Below are 22,878 nucleotides of genomic sequence, written 5' to 3'. Positions count from 1 at the left end.
CTTGCTTAATCAGTCTGAAGAAGGGTCTCGACCCAAAACGTCGCCCATTCCTTCTCTCCTGAGATGCTGCCTGACCTGCTGAGTTACTCCAGCATTTTGTGAAATAAATACCTTCGATTTGCACCAGCATCTGCAGTTATTTTCTTACACCACCTTGCTTAATTTAATAGTTTACAGGAAATGCACCAGGTGAATCAATATCCATTGGTATTGGTTGCCATGGTAATGGGATAGGAGGCTGATTAATTCATTTATTTTGAAAACCACCAGAGAAGAGAATATTCAACAAAGTCAAGTGCCTTACTAAAATCGACAAAGGCAATATGGAGACATATTATTATGTAGCTTCCACCTGCAACAGCATGGCAGCATTGCTGCACAATGAAGGGAGGTCACACTGGGATGGAGGGAGCACATCGTCTGTGACAACGTGGAGCTTTCTCAACAGTGGATGATTTAAGGATAAGAGGGTACAGGTTTAAGATTTTGGACAAAGATACACAAAGGTCTTCACTACCCAGAGAGCATATACTATCTATGAATTCACTGCTTGTAAGAGAAGTGCGAACAGAATCAGCCAGTGTCTTAAAACAAAAATTGAAAAAAAAAATCTGAAGAGACTGAAAATGAACACACAAAATGCTGGAAAAACTCAAGAGGTCATGCAGCAATTGTGGAATAATACAGATTTAATCTTTCTTGTCAAAGGCCCTACATAAGAACAAAGGAAATGAGAAAACAAGTTAAGTTGGTTTCAAGTTGCAGAGAAGTTGGGGAAGGATGACTCGGACAGAATTAATTTGAGATGACCTTTTAGTTTGAGAGATACAGTGCGAAAACAGGCCTTTCGGCTCACTGAATCTGCACAGACCAGTGATTCCTGCACATTAACGCTATCCTACATACACCAGGGACAATTTTTAAAAAACTGAATGCAATCCAATTAACCTACCAACCTGTATGTCTTTGGAGTGTGGGCGGAAATCGAAGATCTCTGAGAAAACCCACGTGGTCATGGGGAGAACGTACAAACTCCATACAGACAGCACCCGTAGTTGGGATCGAATCCAGGTTTCCGTCACTGCAAGCACTGTAAGGCAGCACTGTACCGCTGCGCTAATGTGTCACCCCTTACCTGAAACATTTTATCTATTCCTTCGCCAGATTCTCATGTATTGTGTTTCAAAGGAGAATTAAGAGGCAAATCCAAAAGGAAAAATGTTCAATGTTACAAATTCCTGTTCAAGCAACATGAACATTTCACCCATTATGTACTCAGAGTCAAACACAATTAAGTAATAATTGTGCCAATGTGAAATAGTAATCTTAGGGTAAATGCTCAAACTTTGCTGCAGACACAGAGTGTTACTCAAAGAGAATGCACATGATATATTGCACTCAGAACTTTAAGACCATTATTTGAGTGAAACTCATTCAGGAATCCAGAGATCTACCCATATCAGCAGCCAATCTATCACTGAATTGTTTGTGTAGCCTTGGTAGCATTTGGCATTCACCCAGTTCAAACTTCCAGGAAAGAAAGATACCATTGAGTGCTGAGAATTGCTTTGAGTTCATGTTATTTCCAAGGGATTTGGGCAGGGACTTGCAAAAACTGATACCATTGAAGCATTGAAGATAGACACAAAAAGCTGGAGTAACTCTGCGGGACAGGCAGCATCTCTGGAGAGGAATGGGTGACGTTTCGGGTCGAGACCCTTCTTCGGACTAGGCTGAAAAGTAAAGCGTTGTCAGTAAAACATTGTCTCCTCCATATGTCTAATGGCCTCTATGTAAGTCCAAACAAACAGAACCATACAAGCACTCCTGGTTCTGGCTTAAGCTGCAAGCTCGACCCCCCCCCCCCCCCCCCCCCCCCCCCCCCCCCCCACTATGGACTGACCTTCCGAATTCCCACTCTTTGATGGCTCTGGAAAAAGGTTTTGAAGTGGAACCTGGGGCCAACCCCATGAGATTGGAGATCTGTGGATAAATAGTCAGGGAATAATGAGGACAGAGAGCAAACAACATTATTTTTGCAATTATGCTTGGGCATTTGCTCTCACAATAGCTTCATAACAATATCTCTGCCTAAGCCAAGGATTATTAACAGAATATTCATGAAGCATTATGTTGATATATATATCTGTGCGAATGTGACTGTTATCAGGTACAACAAGCTCATTTGTAGAAATTGTTTCAATCACACAGGTTTACATATTGTACCCTTTGTTTTTCAGTCCCCGCACACATTATCCTAATGAACCAAAATTCAAGGTACTGCAGTGTCCTGGTCAATGGGCTGAAGAAATGAGAGATAAACACAGTTTATTTACACCCATTGCCTTAGGCAAATGAAAAGTTTCTGTGAAATTTCAATGTGTGTACAATGTTTTTAGCTCAGTTTCGTACTGATTAGACAGATTAGATCGATTAATGGAGGAATAGTGCATAAAACTACATGGAGATGAAGCGGGTGAATGTGCTTTGAACTATTTGCCACCCTGGAGATGAACACCAACATGGACTGGTTGAGCTGAAAGACACATTTTCAGCATTGTAACCTCTATGTATTTGTTTTATTTCTGCAGTGTATGTTGCAAAGTCGATTTCTAGGACCAGTTCATATGGACAGCAATCTGGGAGTAAATCCTCTCTGAAAGTTTGCAATTTTAATTAATTCAGCACCTTACGTGAGGCTTTTACCAAAGTCTTGTGAGCGGTCAAAAATTACACACGGAAGAGATACAGTTGCATCTATGATACATTACCAAGAATGGAGGAGATGGTTATTTTCATGCCAGGGACTGAAATCTTCCTTTAACTACATAGCGAAAAAAGATTATTTAATTCCACATTATACCAACGCCCGCTGTACTCTCAAACCAGATCTGAGAGAGAGATAGAAACTGAAAACTGTGAAAACACTCAACAGGGCAGGCAGTATCAGTGGAAAGAGCAACTGTTTAATGTTTCAGAATTAATATGTCAAATTGCAATCAGTTCAAGATTTTACTATTGGGGCCAGGGATGATGTGGGGTTCAATAGTGACTGCACCGACACTGACATAGGGTGAACTCACATGATATATTTTATCTACATTGGTAAGGAAGTCCAGGACCGCATGAAGAGGGGAGGGGGGGGGGGAGTAGGGGGTGTTGTTCCTCACCGTCATGGCGTATGTGCGGCGGAGCTAGCGATCTCAGGCATGTTCCGGCAGCTCAGTCCTGGTCTCAAAGGAGGAGGAGTGGCGATCTTGGGCTTCACCCTGCAGTCCACCCTTGCCTTGAAATGGGGCGTTGACGGTCTCAGGTTTATCCTGGCGGCTTAGCATCGGGGCTTGAAGATGCTGCACCTGCAGTCTCTGGAGTAACCTGGTGGCTCAGTATTTGCCTCTGTGTGTGGGCGCAGTCCCTTGTTTGCCCTTGAGCAGGAAGAGGCACTGCATCTCAGGCTTGCCCCGGCTTAACTCAGTCTTAACCTCAGTAGAGGAGCTGTCTTCCTAGGGCTTTGGGATGAAGAGCCTAGGATTGGATGGGTGAGAGGCAAGGATTAATGGATGGTGGCCGTGGTTGGAGCGTGGCCACAGGGCTGTGTGTCTGATTGAAAAACCTGGGCTCAGCAAAGGCCAGAAGATGGGATCAGAGCCAGGAAGTGGAAGGGTTAGGCCAGCGATCATTGGTAATCAACTAACAGGTTAGATATAATTGGTGACCAGTAATTGGGGCCTGGAGGAGGTGTCTGGATTCTTAGAGTCTTGCCTAGGTCGGGGTGTGTGTTTGAGGGTCTTGCACCATCAGAGAAATTATGGATTGGGGAGTTTAAGACCTGGGCCTCATGATTGGCATTACGCATGTGTGTCACATGGGACCTGAAAAATCAAAGGCCGATATGGAACTTATTTTATCCCAATCTGTCAATGCATTATGACCTATGATGAGCGTTTGTCAGCACTGAACCTGTACCCGCTGGAGTTTAGAAGAATGAGGGGGGGGGGGACCTCATTGAAACACACAGAATAGTGAAAGACTTGGATAGAGTGGATGTGGAGAGGATGTTTCCACCAGTGGGAGAGTCTAGGACTAGAGGTCATAGCCTCAGAATTAAAGGACGTTCTTTTAGGAAGGAGATGAGGAGAAATTATTTTGTCAGAGGGTTGTGAATTTGTGGAATTCATTGCCACAGAAGGCTGTGGAGGTCAAGCCAGTGGATATTTTTAAGGCAGCGATAGATTGATTCTTGATTAGTACAGGTGTCAGAGGTCATGGAGAGAAGGCAGGAGAATGGGGTTAGGAGGGAGAGATAGATCAGCCATGATTGAATGGAGGAGTATTGATGGGCCAAATGGCCTAATTCCACTCCTATCACTTATGACCTTACGACCTTATGAAATCATACTTGTTATGAGAGTGCCAAGGATAAGTTGAGCTGATTTCCTCTGAATGACTTCAAGGGGAGCATTTCACAGAGAATTGCATCATCCTATGCACAAGGAGGCAGAAACTGCATCAAACATGCAAGGCTAAATCAGTCAGAGAGGTATAGAAACATAGAAAACATAGAAAATAGGTGCAGGAGTAGGCCATTCGACCCTTCGAGCCTGCACCGCCATTCAATATGATCATGGCTGATCATCCAACTCAGTATCCTGTACCTGCCTTCTCTCCATACCCCCTGATCCCTTTAGCCACAAGGGCCACATCTAACTCCCTCTTAAATATAGCCAATGAACTGGCCTCAACTACCTTCTGTGGCAGAGAATTCCACAGATTCACCACTCTCTGTGTGAAAAAAAACTTTCTCATCTCGGTCCTAAAAGACTTCCCCCTTATCCTTAAACTGTGACCCCTTGTTCTGGACTTCCCCAAAATTTAATTGAATCTCCTGAGCTGCCCAAAATAAAGCAATTAAGTCTCATTTTCTTCTTGCTTATTGCCAATTTCGATATGGACTTTTTGGCATGACAGGACAGTGAAATGTGAAAAGGGAGACTTTCTTTAAAAATCAGTCATGCGAAGCAACTTTGAATCCCAGTATCCATTTTGGGTTGTGCGTAAAGTCATCAGAAATTGGCTTGATTTAAAATTTAATGTCTATGTGTGGCAGAAGGATTATATGGTTCCTTTGACATTGCAAAAACGTTCCCAGATGCTTCATATGAATATTATCAAAAACAAATCATTGATGCTGCTGTACAAGAAAATGTTGGGCTAGAACTTACAGGGAAGTGGAGTCCAGAAGCAGAGTTTGCTCCAATTCCCCAGCAGTTTTGTCAAGGTACCTGCCTTCTACCTGCATGGGAAGGATAGCAGTGCAGACCAATAATCCCGAGGCTAGAGCAATGATGAGTTTAAGTCTCACAACATAAGTTAGGGTTTTAAATTTGTTTGAATTCATTCATCTAGAATAAAATCAGTTCCATTAATAGCATCAATGAAATTTCTGCAGTGTTGATAAAAACCTGTCTGGTTCACATAAACTCTTTACGGAAGGACAACGGCCACTCTTTTCAGCCTGGCCTGCATGTAATTCCAGGCACTCAATAATGTGGCTCATTGAGAAATGCCTTTTGAAATGACCTAGTAAGGCCATGCTACTATATTTAAGCACATCAAAGTGAAACCAGGAGAACGGCCAGACATCAACCAAAGCATCACTTTCAGACATGTCACTTCTAGTCCAATTGATATTCAAAGTCCTCCTCACAAACATCAAAAGTTTGGTAACCAAACTGAGAGAGATATTCCACATACTAGTCAGGCAATAGTCTGATACAGGCACACTCGCAGAATCATAGCCAACTAACCAACATCCAAAACTTCTTCATAATCCCTAAATCATCCTGTCCCACTGAAAGGATAAGGCCACCAAATGTCGCAGCACAGTGGTGTACATCTGGGATGGAGTGGATGTGGGAATTTGTCATATTAATTCCAAACCCCATAAAGTCTCCCAACATCAGGACAAACACATGGCAAGAAACCTCCTCCTCATAACCTCCTTCAATCGTTTGGTGGGCAAGGAATTAGTTTGAGAGCAGCGCGAGCACATAATGTGCTGTGTGTGTGTGCAACTTCTACATTGATCACCCAGAGTGACCTGGTAGTACCACCACTGACCTGAAGAACGTTGTTACCAAGCAAGGTTTACTGAAAGTGGTGGGATAAATCTACTTCACCTCATTCCCACCGATCAATCTGTTGCAGATGCATTTGTCCCTGGCAATATTGATAATGAACATTGCAAAGTCCTTTTTGACCTGAAGTCTCAAATTTTCAGTGAGGACATTCTCCAATCAAATTTCCATGGGATTCAAAGGAACCAAATGAGATTTCTTTTACAGTTATTTATATCGCATAGTCTTTGAGCTCTATGAGAAAAATCAGAACAGATCTGGCACTTCAGTACCTGGTTTTCTTGATGTATTCTGGGCCAAGAATACATTATCCATAACTTCTTGCCCCAACATATCCTTCACTCTACCATTATCATGAAGTCAGGATACCAACTTTGGTTAAACAAGGAGATCAAAAGAGCAGAGCAGGAGAACACGGCCATGTGCACATATTAATGATCCGCCGGACTGGCAAAGCAAGGACAACAAAAACAAAGAAAAAGTAGCAAGCAATCAAAAGAGCTAAACAATACCACAATCAACAGATCAAATGTCCTCCCACATTCAACTAAGCACCTCATGGAAGGAGAGGCTCCAAGAACATTTCATCAGCACCAATGGTAGGCCCAATGTATTTGCTAAAGAGCAGGCTGGAGCATTTGTAACCATGTTCACTCAGAAATATAGAATGGGTGATCCATCTCAAGTTCCTCCCGAGATTCCCCATCATTACAGACGCCAGCCATCAACCTTTTCAACTCTTACCAGGTGAGAACAGGAAATGACTGAGAGCCCAGTATTTCACATGAGGAGAGCTGAGTATTTGTTTTGTCTAAGTAGCAGCATGGGGATGGGTCTCATTGCCTGAAACGGTGAGACAGAAACCATGTCACCTTCTCCCTCACTCCCACCCTCCTCACCACATTTAGGAATTATGTATACTGAGGTGCATTTGAGAAATTGTAACCACTGATTGCTGAGCCTGGGAATAACCCAAGTCGTTTCATTTATGGCACAGATGAATGTGGCCGAGTGATCATTAGTTTTGCTGTAAAATTCTACGCTTTGGGGCCTTTCAAGGTCGATATTTATTGACCTTTTGTACTCAGCTAAAGTACTACTATCATTCGGACATGAACAAACCTGTTTTACAGAGTTATGAAAATAAGGAATTGGAATGGTTTCCCCAAAACCTTTACAACCAGCAGAGGGAGCATTTTTTTATTACACCTGCCTCATAAAAAGCTGTTTTTATAAACAAAAGGGTATTGCTCTAATAACGTGCACTATTCAATTCAAATCATCCACTTTTTATTTTGGATTAATTCTCTAATTACATTTCCAATCAAAGATTCCGCGGCCAATCTATCAACGTCTGTAAATTTTAAGTCTGGAAACCATTTTTTTTCATTTGTAGAGTGGTTATAGTCAGCTGTTAGAGGGAGTTGGACAATGGAACTCAATGTTTTGTGCATGGATAGATCAGTGTGGATTGTGAAGATTTTTTCTCGAATGTAAGCACAGTGTGCTTGGTCAATTGAAAAGGCAATTTGGGTTTTGAATTCAAAAGGTTGATCAAATTACAATCGTACCATATGAACTGTTCTTTCTGTCGAGAGGTTAGATCAAAGCACCACTGAACAGGCAAATACATTTTAAATTAATTAAGTGTAAGATTCTGCATTTTGATAAAGAAAATAAAGAGATCACATTTTCTTTGGATATTAAAAAAAATTGCAGGGATATTGCATCATATGATCCTGTGTTTTAAGTGCACCGTTATTGAATTTCAAAGTCTTTTTGAGGAATTTGCAAAAAATGTGCTTAAATTGAGAATTGCATAGTTTGAGAAATTCAACTCCACACTTCTGTTTGTGATACAACCATCAGTTTTGCACATGGGGCATGCACCGAGTGGTGCAGTGCTCATTGTGAGCATTGTCTGGTGAAGTTAAGTCAAGTTGGCTGCTTAGAAACTTGTGACCACTCAAAAGGAAGCATGTTTTGCAACATATTTTCATTCACTGCAATAGAACAATCTAAATGGGCTGCCCGGCCTTTTGGGACAAATCTTTGCATCTGCTGCAGAGCCCTCTGGAGATTGGCTGGTGATTCAGAAGGTTTCTGCAAGGTCACGCAGTGAGATTTGTACAACTAAGATAGACACAAAATGCTGGAGTAACTCAGCGGGACAGGCAACAGGTGACAATAGACAATAGACAATAGGTGCAGGAGTAGGCCATTCGGCCCTTCGAGCCAGCACCGCCATTCAATGTGATCATGACTGATCATTCACAATCAGTACCCCGTTCCTGCCTTCTCCCCATACCCCCTGACTCCGCTATCTTTAAGAGCTCTATCTAGCTCTCTCTTGAAAGCATCCAGAGAATTGGGCCCCACTGCCTTCTGAGGCAGAGAATTTCACAGATTTACAACTCGCTGACTGAAAAAGTTTTCCTCATCTCCGTTCTAAATGGCCTACCCCTTATTCTTAAACTGTGGCCCCTGGTTCTGGACTCCCCCAACATTGGGAACATGTTTCGTGACGTTTCGGGTCGAGACCCTTTTTCAGATTGAGAGTCAGGGGAGAGGGAAATAACTATATGGATGAAGGGCCGCTGACGTATGAGATGTTCTGCTATTCATTGAACTCACCAACTCGGTGTGACAGTATTGTGCACCATGATACAAACACTGGTGGGACAGAGATCTTCATGTGTTCAGATTATGACTGCAAGCCACTGTTCACCCTCAGTCATCTTCACAGTTCACTTTATCCATGCTGTATAGCTCTACGACTCTATGGTGACAACATCACAGGTTGAGAAGCTGTAGTCTGGGATTGCTGGTGAGCTCATGCAGTGATAGTTTTCTGAAAGCCAGTGGTGGGAAGAAAGTTGCTGGCATTCATTTTCAGTTCCTGAATGCAAATGATATCATCTTTGGGACCATGCAACTGTTGAAGCCCAATGCTTACAAATGTCATCAAAGCCTTCAGACCCATGCCAAGTAATGATTAATGGCATTTTGTGCCAGATTCAAAACTATTTAAATCACAAATGATTTATTGTGTTTTGAAATAATATGCAAAATGATTCCTGTTTATTTATCCTGTGTTTTTTTGCTGAATTTACTAATTTTCATAATAAATACTTTATAAATTACGGAGTTAAGATTTTTCTTTAAACAATGCTGTTTTCATTTAACTATGGAATTGGAATATTTTATTCCCCAACTCAGCAATTTGCATAGTTCAAATTAAATGAGTTTGATTTCTTAGACTGGATATTTCTTTGGTAAGACGATCAATCAGAATTGCTAAATAGTTGAATGGCAACATGCCTCACTTAAAATAGTGGAGAGGAATTTAATCTGAGCATTTATATGCCAACTTCACAGCAGTAGCTTCAAAGCCCCAAGATGTGGTGTGGTTGAAAATCAATTGATCTTTACTTTGCTGAATTCAGATACGATGTATTTGCATCCAAATGAATTTTGTTAAAAACTACTTCTGTCCTTTAGGTTTGATTTTGTGGAAATTGAAGATTTAAGTGATGGCACCATTTTTGGACGATGGTGTGGTACCAATGAAGTTCCAGGAATACAAATATCAAAGACAAACCAAGTCAGGATACGATTTCGATCTGATGAGTATCTGGCATCAAAACCAGGCTTCTGCATTTACTATTCACTTTTAGAACCTGTAAGTAAATTAATTCTTATTTAGTGAATATGCATGTGGTCTTAACAGTGCAACTAATGGAAATCATTCAATTAATTTTAATCTTCAGTTGATCATATTTGGAATATCCTCATGCAGAAACTAGTGCCGCAGCCTGACTGTCTAAAGAATGCAGAAGTTTGAACTTTCCATGTATCTGCTCTGTCACTAAGGCATACTCAAGAAAAATTGTATCATGTTGTGCATTTGAAACATTGATTTGTGTACTTGTGTTGTACGAAATTAAAGATCTTTGTATTCCCAGACACGTTTAGAGTAATGAACTGTTTGGCAGGTGAGAACGGGGCATGGTCATGCTTAATGTAGACCCCAACCATATCTATCATTGAATGTCTGAGCTACTTTTCCACCATATCTTGTCTAGCTTGTAATGTCCCTGCGACATTAGAGAACAGAACTTTGTTAGGATAGTAGACAGGATGACGCAGTTTATTGGATTCAATGGGAAATAGGGCATTAGATATGGAGGTGATGATGTGGTTTAGCAGATCAGTGGCTCCAGGTCTCTCATGGTGAAAGGAGAACCGAAGACTAGTTGAAGTTCTGATAATATTTAGCAATTGAATTGGGAGCGTGTTTATAATGACTGGTACGGAAACGGATTTAGAAAGGGGAAAGTGTGGAGAAGGTCAGCATTTGTGGGATGTTCAAGTGATGGGAAGATTGGGAGAAGACCAGTATATTACAGAGGGGATAGGAGGAAGACTGACCCTTGTGCTCAGGAACCTGGTGATGTGGAGAATCAAATTGCCATCATATTGGATTGAAGTGGGATAGATGGTGCTGATAGGGATCCTTGTATTGGTTGTTCTTTGTGGGGTGCGATCATTGGTTGTTCATATGGGTGTGGGTAAGTAAAATGGTATCCATGCCACCATGGTGCATGACAGTAAGACCATAGTGTGCATAGGAATGCACAGTAATGGGTTCGCCTTGGAAAATACAGTCGATGTTACCCTGCGATGCTCCAAAAGGTCGGTTACATGGAGAATGGTGGCATCACCCTACGGCCCTGACGTGAACATTGTGTCAGGTTTGCAAGGCTGCCTGATGCCAGGCCAAATCTTTGGTGCAAAATAACCAGGAAATGGCACGATGGGAAAATTAAAAATCAGTGAAATTCTGAGCAATTATCTGAGCTTCAATCCCTGGGAGATTAACCTAATCAGCGGCATTAAACTCTCTTTTAATATTTATTTTTGAGATGAAGACATTGCTGACACGACCAGCATTTATTATTCATCCCGAATTACCGTTGGGAACCTGATAGGAATCTATCCACCAAACTACTGCAAACACTATTCGTAATGCTCTTTGTGAAGATATTTGACAATTTTTTGACCAGCAATGATAGAGGATGGTGTGTGAATTTGATGGGTACCTGCAGCATCAGTGTTCCCGTACACTGAATGCTCTGACTTGTTCATGGTGGTAGATGACTTGGGTGAGGCCGTAGTAGGTAAACCTGGGTGAGTAACCCATTCATCACATCTGAAATTCATTCCATTGATTCAACTGTAGAATGCATTTGGAAGTAATGGCAAGGTATAAATTTCCAAGTATAAATATTAAATTGCTTGGAGAGCTTACGTTTAAAGTCATCGAGTCACACAGCTATGCAGAAGGGAAACATTGTCCCTGCTGAGCAAGTTGACATTTTGAACTCGTCCCAATGCCTACATTTGGTCCAAAGGCCTCTAAACCTTTCCTATTTGTATATCAATCCAGAAGTCTTTTAAAAGTTATGTAATTGTATCTGCTTCTACAGTGAGGAAGTTGTCCATCTTAAATCTCTGCCCTCACATTTTGCTCAAAAAGGGAACAAAAAATCAAAATGCTGGAAATCTAAAAAGAAACAGAAAATGCTGGAAATAAGGACAGGTGTTGCTGTTGCAAAAGGCAGTTATAGCAGCTCCACTCTTGCTCCCCCTAGTCAAAACAGGGACAGAGTTCCCCGAGTCCTCACCTTTCACCCCATCAGCCGTTGCATACCACATCATCCTCTGACCTTTTTGCCACCTCCAAAAGCATCCCACCACTCATCACATCTTCCCACCTCCACCACCTTCTGCTTTCCGCAGAGACCATTCCCTCTGGAAATCACTGGTTCACTCATCCCTTCCCACCCAAAACATTCCCTCCACAGGAACCTTCACCTGCAACCACAGGAGGTACAACGCCTGTCCTCCTTATACCTCCTCCCTCCCTCCACTCTGTCCAGGGACCCCAACAGTCATTTTTCTCCAGTGATGCTGCCTGACCTGCTGAGTTACTCCAGCACTTTGTGTTTATCTACATGATGAAACCTTTTCAGCATGTTAAGGAGAAATAATAGATTAGGGATGAATTATCTTTGATTGTTGGAGTATTCAGGATTAAGGAAATAATAAAAATTTGAGCCGATTCTATTGAATGAAGTTTGGAAGCATTTCCACATCCAAGAGGGAATTTCAATTTGGAGATAGGTGAATTGTAATTTTTAAATCCAAGATTGATAAATGTTTGATATTGGGGAGAGGCAAGTGGGCAAGAGAGGCAAGGCATGGAGTTGAGTCAATGTTCTCATGGAATGTTGAACAAGCTTGAAAGACTAAATGACCTCCTCGTGTTGCCTTTACACAAAATCTTAACCATTCCTGAGGGGTGCCCAGTGATGTGATAGATGCACAGTCTCTTGCCCAGAGTAGGTAAATCGAGGACCAGAGGACATAGATATAAGGTGAAGGGGAAAAGATTTAATAGGAATCTGAGGGGTAACTTTTTCACACAAAGGGTGGTGGGTGTATGGAACAAGCTGCCAGAGGAGGTAGTTGATGCAAGGACTATACCAACATTTAAGAAACAGTTAGACAGGTACATGGATTGGACAGGTTTGGAGGGATATGGACCAAATGCGGGCAGGTGGGACTAGTGTAGCTGGGACATGATGGCTGGTGTCGGAAAGTCGGGCCGAAGGGCCTGTTTCCACACTGTATCATTCTATGACTCCATGAGATATGTTGTCATGTTCCTCCCACAAAATGTCCCATGGACTGGATGCATAATAAGAGGTCAGTTTTGATTGGAGGAAATTATGGCTTCCCTCTAGAAAATGATTTCTGCAAGTTGCTTGCTAATTCCTTATTTTGTTGATCTATAACATACTATATTTAATCTATACATTAGATGAATAAGTCTTGCCATTAAGATGTGAGAGTTCTATCATATGTGGGACAGTGGATGGCCTTTGCATTCCAAATTTCTGTTTTATATAAATTAAGGAATCAATTGTCCGATCAGTGGTGGAGATCTAATCTTGTTATTCGTGTTATAGCTTATTCTTATCAGAACCTCATACAAGGTATAGAGTAGTAGAATATTGGAGCCATAGAGCATGGGAATAGGCCATTTGGCCGTCTGCATCCATGAGGAAAACAAAGCATTCGAGTGAGACCACTCAGTCACCAGAAGAACATTATTTCACAGTAATGATTACGTGCAGCATTTTACTGCAGCGGTGGAAATGCACAAGCATCACATCAAGATCGACCCAACTAAACATAGCACAAAAAGTAAGGAAATTTGTGTTTGGTAGATTATTTCTTTGTTCATATCATATACAGCCGGAAACAGGCCTTTTCGGCCCTCCAAGTCCGTGCCGCCCAGCGATCCCTGCACATTAACACTATCCTACACCCACTAGGGACAATTTTTACATTTACCCAGCCAATTAACCTACATACCTGTACGTCTTTGGAGTGTGGGAGGAAACCGAAGATCTCGGAGTAAACCCACGCAGGTCACGGGGAGAACGTACAAACTCCTTACAGTGCAGCACCCGTAGTCAGGATCGAACCTGAGTCTCCGGCGCTGCATTCGCTGTAAAGCAGCAACTCTACCGCTGCGCTACCGTGCCGCCCTGATTGGCACCTGATTGGCAGTATCTGTGAGCATGGGCCCTGCTACAGTGGTCAGTAGGTGTCTGCTCCAAGAATCGGCATGCCACGTTTGACTGATCTGGATAGGGCCCGTGCGATAGGGCAACTTCAAGCTGGTGTTCCGCAAAACCAAGTTGCGGCATTATTTGGAGTGAGCCCTAGTACCATCTCCAAAGTGAAGGCCAAGTTCTATATAACGGGGGATGTCAGAGACAGGCCGCGAAGTGGGCGTCCCAAGAAGACGACACCCGAAGAAGACCGTTTCCTCACCCTGTCAGCACTTAGGAACCGTAGGCTGTCTTCTACAGATTTGCAGTCAAGGTTTGCAGGACGATATGGCCGACGGCTCTCTGCCCAGACAATTCGGAACAGACTGCACGCAGCCGATCTCCGGTCTCATAGGGCTGCCAGGAGGCCTGCCATGACTGCCCTTCACCGTCAGGCCCGTTTGCGCTGGTGTCGGCAACACGTGCACTGGAACCTGAACATGTGGAAGAACGTTATGTTCAGCGATGAGTCCAGATTCTGCCTACGGCAGTTGGATCATAGGGTCAAAGTGTGGAGAAGACGCGGAGAATGCTATGCTGATTGCTGCACCGATAGAGTAACATCTTTTGGTGGAGGCAGTGTGATGGTGTGGGGCAGCATCTCCCTCACTGGAAAAACGAGGCTTGTCATCATTGGAGGCAATCTCAATGCAGAGAGATATCGAGATGAGATTCTGTAACCAGTGGCAATCCCATATCTCCACAGTCTGGGACCAAACTCTATCCTCCAAGATGACAATGCTCGCCCCCACAGAGCAGGGTTTCTCAGAGACTACCTCCAGAATTTGGGAGTGGAGAGGATGGAATGGCCTGCCAGCAGTCCTGACCTCAACCCCATTGAACACTTGTGGGATCAGCTTGGGCGTGCTGTTCGTGCCAGAGTGACCAACACAACCACGTTGGCTGACTTGCGACAAATGTTGGTTGAAGAATGGGATGCCATCCCACAACAGTGTGTGACCAGGCTGGTGACCAGCATGAGGAGGAGGTGCCAGGCTGTTGTGGCTGTGTATGGTTCTTCCACACGCTACTGAGGCTCCTGTTTATTAAATGAATAAATTGTTAAATTGCCAATATGTCTTGTTTCTTCAGACTTCAATCATCCAATCCACCAAACAACACCGAACAAGAGTCAATGGCAGAATAAGCTGTTTGGCATTGGCAGAGAAAATTTGGCAGATTTCTCATGGGCGCAACCCACATACTCAGCTCTGCTGCTCATCCCACAAATGCATGTTCCTTACAAATGTGGCACCATTTAAAAGGGAAATAAACAGGCTTTCCAACGGTATAAGATTTATTGCCAAGAAGCATTGTTACAACAAAGAAATAATCTACCAAACACAAATGTCCTTACTTTTTGTGCTATGTTTATATCATTTTGAAGGAAAGAAAATAGTGCACCTAAAATGGCTCACTCATATTTGGTAAAGGAACCAATCAGCAAGATGACTAGTACTGATAGATGCCCTGTTACTCCCTCAGATGGCTCAAGGGCTTATCACTGAAATAATTATTTTTCAAGTGAATTCGTTTTCATGACTGTTATGCACCAAGATCTAGTGTTTTTAAGTTGTACTTATGTCAACATGTCTTTCATGCAAACAGACTTATAATTAACCCCCACAGATTGTACAGCACAATGTAGAAACGGAGAAGGAACAGCTTGATTTTCTTCTATCCTTTGTTTACACCTTCCAACCCAGTTCAACAATGGAAAGTGCACCAGTGTAGATAAAAAAATCCAGAGGTTTTATGTGATTAAACAAACACAGCCAATTGTAGCTATAAGCTGATAGAGTGATAGAGTCCTACAGTGTGGAAACAGGCCCTTTGGCCCAACTTGCCCACACTGGCTAACATGTCCCATCTGCACTAGTCCCACCTGCCTGCATTTGGCTCATGTCCCTCTAAACCTGTCGTATCCATGTACCTGTCTAAATGTTTCTTAAACGTTGTGATAGTACCTGACTCAACTACCTTCTCCGTCACCTCGTTCCATCCACCGACCAATGTTTGCATGAAAAAGGTTACCCCTCAGATTCCTATTAAATCTTTCCCCCATTATCTTAAACCTCATATGTGAATAACATTCTATGGGGAGAGGATAAGACAGCCGCTGACACTTGTAAAGCACAACTATCTTCAAAGTAGGGAAGAGGAAAATCTCAATGTGACAAGTATTTATATTATTTCACAATAATGAATATTACATACATACTACAAAACCACCAACCGCTAAAAGGTATGAGGTGTCTTTGATAATAAATACAGAGAAGTTGAATGCTTTTTAAATGGGGAAAGACTGGGAGTTGTAATTATTCAGAACTGAACGTCCTTATCTTCAAATCACAGAAAGTTAGCATGCAGCTATAGCAGGCAATTAGGAAAGCAAATGGTATGCAAGTCTTTATTACAAAATGATTGAAATATAAAAGCAAAGGACCGTGAAATTGGGCTGTGCATTTCCAGTTTCTACAGTGATATGCAAGCTGATTTGCTTGCAGTTAAATCACATATTGTCAATGCACAGTTTTAACTCATGCTGCTTAACATGGTAAGTAGCTTTGTAGTTGTGTGGCCCACCTGCTGATTATTTGCAAAGTAGCAAGTCGCTTTGCCCGTTCTTGTGTAACACTGATTTGATGCCTGCAGAGTGGATTGAACTACTCCAGCTCATGTAATGTGTTAACCGATCTTTGCATTTAGCAATAAGAACCTGGTCTGTTTAAAATAAAATAAAGTAAAATAGAAACGAACATGAATATTCATCAAGCCAGACCTCTGTGAAGAGAGAAACTGAGTTAGTATTGTGAATCTGAAACTTTTCTTTGGAATTGGGAAAAATATTGGAGTTGACGGAAGTTATCAGAGATGATCCATCGAACAGTGGAGTGGAAGTTGATGATCTTTGTTCTGGATGCAACAATGCAACTAGAGAGGGATGTAGCCAGAATTATCTTAAACGTTGCAAACGTAGCTGAGAGCCCTGTCAGCAATAGAAGGTGAAGTGCTGGAAATTGCAGAGGGGAGGGACTTAGTGAGAAAGCACAGTTGTGGAAAAAGTAAGACGAATCAAAAGGAGTGGTGTGCAAGGTGACCGTAGGCTTGGCAAAAACTTACTGAGGGAGCAGCTACAGGTTACATCAGAAGGAAAAGATGAATAAGAACAAATTTGTGAACCTTAGAGAAGCAGGCAGGAGAATTTACAATGGGGATAGGGGAATGTCAGAGGAATTAAACACCTGCTTTGTGCCTGTCTTCCCAAAAGAAGAAACAAAAAAAAGAAGAAATATTAGAAACCCACGGCTCCAGTGAGCACAAGGAATAGAAAGAAATAAGCATTAGTTTAAAAAACGCACTAGGAGGTTGTTGGTGAGCTTGTAAGCTGATATATCCTAATTAATGGATGACCTGCATCCTAGAGTTTTGAAAAAGTTTTATGGAGGTAGTGAATGCTTTGATGATCATCTTCTAAAATTTGATATATTCTGGAATACATTTCCTTTGGATTGCAGGTTGTGAAACGTGACCATTTAAAAACGGGGAGAGAAAATGGGGAACTACTTTTCTGCTCAACTAATATCAGTGTGGGGACAATGCTAAAATGTATCCAGAAGAATACAATAACAGAAGAATGTAATAACAAAAGACAAAAGGAACAATAGGATAGAGCAGAGCTATCATGGATTAATGACAGGAAACATGGTTCACCAATCTATGAGAGTTCTTTGAAGATACAGTGAAAATAATAGATGATAGGGATCATTACTTGCCCACTCTTGCATTTCCATCCTTGACCTGACCTGTTGAATTCCTCCAACACTTTCCATTTAGAGTCAGTGGATGTGATGTACTTGGATTTTTAAAAGGCTATTTATAAGTTGCACACCTGAAGTTGGTCAACAAGTTTAGAGCACATGGAAGTGGATAATTAACTAAAGGGCAGGGAATTGTTTATTGGAAAGAATCCAAAGAGTGGGAAAAATGGATTGTTCCCATGTAGGCAAGCTGTGGGGAACAGCAAGGACCGGTTTCTGGGTCACAACTATTCAACTTTTTATATCATCACTTTGGCTGAGAAGGCCAATATTCGTACTTCAAAGTTTGCAAATGATGCTAAACCAGGTGGGATTAAGTATGCAGGGAGGAGGATGTACAGAGGCTTCAATGGGACATTGGCAATCTGGGTGAGTGGGCAGAAGCATGGAAAGTGGAATATAAAGGCGTTTGTGCATGTGCTCATTAGGGAACCAACTTCCCCTCCAAGTTGCACATCTTCAGGATGTGGGAAGCAACCAGAGCACTGAGGAAACCCACTCAATCAGCAGAGACATATGCAAACTCCGCACAGACAGCACCAAATTTAGGATGGAACTTGGGTTGCTGGAGTGGTGAGGCAGCAATTTAGAAGTCAGGTTAATGGAGGTAATAGAGGGTAATAGGCGACAATGCATTCACCAGCCAGTGTCATATTGTGAGTGATTGGACAATGATGTCATCTTGGTTTAGTTTAGAGATACAGTGCAACCAGCGATCCCTGCACATCAACAGTATCCTACACACGCTAGGAATAATTTACAATGATACCAAGCCAATTAATCAGAAAACCTGTACATCTTTGGAGTGTGGGAGGAAACCAGAGATCCCGGAGAAAACCCACGTAGGTCATAGGGAGAACGTACAAACACCATACAGACAGCACCCGTAGTCAGGGTCGAACCCGGGTCTCTGGCATTGTATGGCAGCAACTCTACCACTGCGCCACCGTGCCGTAATAAACTTGCGTAATCAGATTCATGGATGGAGGTTAGGCATGAAAAGCTGGAGTAACTCAGCGGGGCAGGCAGCATCTCTGGAGAGAAGGAATAGGTGACGTTTCAGGTTGAGACTCTTCTTCAGATTTCTTCAGAGGTTGGTGACTTGAGGTCCATCATTTGTCCCTGTGAGTAAACAAGGTGTCAGCTGTAATAAGACCTATTCCAAGTATTTTGCCAGCAACAGGGTTCCTCTGGAGTTTGCTGTCTCATCCCCCTCCTTGCCAATTACACTTTTCCAGAGATTTCAAAAGGCCTTTCTTATAATTGCTAATAGATTTCAATTTTCTGATTCTGACTTTGTTCTTTTTAACTTCCCACATTTGACAAATTAGCTAAGGTATTTTAAACCTTGTCGAAACATTTTTAAGAGTTCTTCTAATGTAACAATGTCATAACTCTAAAATGCAGAACATGTATAATGGCTCACATGAATGAACACACTATTCGGTGAGCTAAAAGTTTCATTACCCTTTAGGACAGCACTTCAATTTAATACTGAAAATACTTCTTAACTCCAGAAGATTAAATGGTATAATAATTAAACACTAAACCAAATGACAGATCAAAAGCTTGCTTGATTGGGTCCAGTTACTGAGAATGTGTACATAGAGGCCCTTCAGAACAGAAAAATGTGGACAATTAGGAGTTGGATTCCTTTTCCATTCCACATGGCAGATAAGGAACCAAGCTCTGTAAATGAACAACCTCGAGCATTAAAAATAGGTTTATAAGGAGGGCAGAGGGTCTTGAGTTCAATAATGTTGTCGTTAAAATTTCATTCTTATATTTAGGATAATTTTATTTCTTTTTTTTGGTCCTTTTCTTCAATGTCAGGTTTAGCTGAAATTTGTACTTGAAAATGCTGTTTTTTAGCAGAGGTTAGCAGGCTGTAATTGCTGCTGGCTGTTCTGTACGGATGATGAGCTGGTGCATAAAGGCCACTGGGCGTGAACTTTGACATCAAACATTGTAAAATACAAGTTGTACAAAATTCTATGGTGCATGCAAGTGTTCAATCCGGATTAGTGAAAAAGAGGCCGATCTTACCTAAAGGGCATGTCCCAGTTATGCGATTTTTAAGGCGACTGCCGGCGACTGTCAAAGTCGTAGCAGATCGCCCAAATTTTCTTTTACCCTACGACAATAGACAATAGACAATAGGTGCAGGAGGAGGCCATTTGGCCCTTCGAGCCAGCACCGCCATTCAATGTGATCATGGCTGATCATTCTCAATCAGTACCCCGTTCCTGCCTTCTCCCCATACCCCCAGACTCCGCTATCCTTAAGAGCTCTATCTAACTCTCTCTTGAATGCTTTCAGAGAATTGGCCTCCACTGCCTTCTGAGGCAGAGAATTCCACAGATTCACAACTCTCTGATTGAAAACGTTTTTCCTCATCTCAGTTCTAAATGGCCTACCTATTCTTAAACTGTGGCCCCTTGTTCTGGACTCCCCCAACATTGGGAACATGTTTCTTGCCTCTAACATCAACAGTTCAACAGTTCAACAGTTCAACAGAGCTTTATTTGTCATTCGGTACCAAGGTACCGAACGAAACTACATAGCAGTCACACACAAAAAAGAACACAAGACACATGACCCCAACACAAACGTCCATCACAGTGACTCCAAACACCCCCTCACTGTGATGGAGGCAACAAAACTTCCACTCTCTTCCCCACACCCACGGACAGACAGCTCGTCCCCGATCGACCCGCACAGTCCCCGCAAGGGGATGGAAGTCCCCGCGGCCGAGCCGCACCGGGCACTGAAACGTCTCGCGGCCGAACCGGGCGGTGGAAGGCCCCGCGACCGAGCCGTGCCCAGCTAAGTCCCGCGGCCGAGCCGCACCGGGCGATGTTAGGCCCCGCGGCCGAGCCGCACCGGGCGATGGAAGGCCCCGCGGCCAAGCCGCACCGGGCACTGTTAAGTCCAGCGGCCAAGCCGCACTGGGCGATGTTAGGCCCCGCGGCCGAGCCGCACCGGGCGATGGAAGGCCCCGCGGCCAAGCCGCACCGGGCGATGTTAAGTCCAGCGGCCGAGCCGCACCAGCAATGAAAAGTCCCGCGGCCGAGCCGCGCTGGGCGATGTTAGGCCCCACGGCCCGGGCACTGTTAAATCCAGCGGCCGAGCCGCACCAGCGATTTTAGGCCCCGCAGCCGAGCCGCACCGGGCACTGTTAAGTCCAGCGGCCGAGCCGCACCAGCGATGTTAGGCCCCGCGGCCGAGCCGCACCGGGCGATGGAAGGCCCCGTGGCCAAGCCGCACCGGGCACTGTTAAGTCCAGCGGCCGAGCCACGCCGGGCGATGTTAAGTCCAGCGGCCGAGCCGCACCGGGCGATGTTAGGCCCCGCGACCGAGCCGCACCCCGCGCCGTGAGGAAGAGACCTAAAAGAGAAAGGTTTCCCCCACCCCCCCACCCACCCACACCCCCCCACCCACCCACACCCCCCACCCACCCACACCACCACCCCCCCCCACCCCCCACACATACACAACCAAAAAAAACCCAACAACAACAACAACAAAAAACCCATCCCAACACCGACACACAACAACAAAAAAGGAAAAAAGACGAACAGACTGCTAGCGAGCCGCAGCCGTTAGGCGCCGCCACTTCCACGTCCAACCCCTTAATAATAATCTTATAAGTTTTGATAAGATCTGAGTCAGGTCGATACAAGTAACTTTTTTTGTGAAACTAGCACCTGACTAAGAGATTACACCGTCTTCGGAATCATCGTGAAATTCCCACGTTTACATGACGCCTCCAATCTACCTGTCAAATGTCCTGACGGTAAATAAATTGGTTACACAAAACTATCTTCTGGTATCTTCAAATGCCTTTTCTTAATTTAATATTACGTGCTTCTAAATGCATCTGCGACCACCTAGCAAACCTGGGGACAGCATGCGACAGCACCCGCAATAAGTTACGTTACCTGGCGACAAGCCAGCTGTCACCGAGAAATTTCTATCTGGACATTTTTTCCACAAAGCGCCGAGATCCGCTACGATTCATTGAAGACTCCTCACGATCATGCCCACGACACCCCGGCGAACGTTCGGCGACAACCTAGTCGCCGGCAGTCGCCTTAAAATCGCCTAAGTGGGACAGGCCCTTTAGGGGCATTGCTCTTCTTCCTAGTTGGGACCTTCTTCCCTTGTAGATTGCTTCCCCCTGTTATAGATCTCTCATCTGCCTCTCACCCATAATCATTTGTGGCACCATAATTTCTTCTCCCAACCACACCAGAATTGAAAGGGATGATGCGCAGGTTGGGGGAGTAGGTCAAGGCAGAAAAACACCCCACGTTGTTAAGTATGTGGTCAATGGCAGCTGGGGAGGGGAGGGGTGAATCTAAGTAAATGGGAGAGGGGGAATGGCACAGTGAACAAGGGAAAGCACTTTGGATGGAACAATAGGAGTGGGAAAGGAAGTCAAGTGTTGTGGGTTACCTGAAATGGAAAAATTCGATGTTCACACATTGGGTTGTAGGCTACCCAAGTTGAATATGTAGCGTCAGACTTCTAATGAGTTGGGACTTCCCTGTTATTGTGCACAAAAGACGGAGTACAAAAGGCATAGGCAGTCCAAGTTGTTATAGGTGACATAGGATGAGGTTTACATGTGTTTTGTGGATTAACTCCGTTAAGGCAGGGAGCTAATTGAAACTGAGGCACTGCATTGCATTAAGATAGATTGACCAAAGTCCAAGGGTGATAACATGGCTTTGCTGAGCACCTGTCTGCACTTAGATTGAGATTGTTGCAGATTAATTGATGACGATCACATCTTGCAGTATGCAGCAAACATGAAATGGAGGCACATTTCTACGGGCAGCCATATTTGAGAAGGAAACTCTGCACTTGCCCTTGATTGATGGAATCAATTAAGTTCTTGTGAGATCAATAAAGCCAATTTATAATTCATATTATTTCCTGGATTTTTCTTAGAGTTGTTGTATGCTGGTGATCATGACCATTGTGCTTCAAGATGGGCCGAATCCATACTGTATTTTGGTGAGAACTCGACTCTCTTTGGGAGATGGCAGTTGAGGAAGCCCCTAGCAATGACTTACCCATTGTCAGACATTAGGAAGATGTAGTCATTGGAATTGGACATGTCTTTAACCCTCTAACTCTGATTCTTTTGCAGGGCCATCGACCCTTATCCCACTTATCCATATTGCTCATTCACATTAACTGGCAATGTGATGTGCTGAAATCCAGTGA

At 43.4% G+C, this 22,878-nt stretch overlaps 1 protein-coding gene across 1 annotated transcript in view; it reads left to right on the top strand.

Annotated features, from left to right (window-relative positions):
* The window catches only part of pdgfc (platelet derived growth factor c), a 247,650-nt gene that overhangs the window by 122,906 nt on the left and 101,866 nt on the right, over window positions 1–22,878 (top strand). Inside the window, exon 3 of the mRNA XM_078406472.1 lies at window positions 9,639–9,819. Within this exon, the coding sequence (XP_078262598.1) occupies window positions 9,639–9,819 (181 nt within the window). The remainder of the gene's footprint in view (window positions 1–9,638; window positions 9,820–22,878) is intronic.

This window comes from Rhinoraja longicauda, chromosome 1, assembly GCF_053455715.1.
Source record: "Rhinoraja longicauda isolate Sanriku21f chromosome 1, sRhiLon1.1, whole genome shotgun sequence".
NCBI lineage: Eukaryota > Metazoa > Chordata > Chondrichthyes > Rajiformes > Arhynchobatidae > Rhinoraja > Rhinoraja longicauda.
The sequence above is the reverse complement of the archived record's forward strand: the minus strand, read 5'-3'. Positions and strand labels throughout refer to the sequence as shown.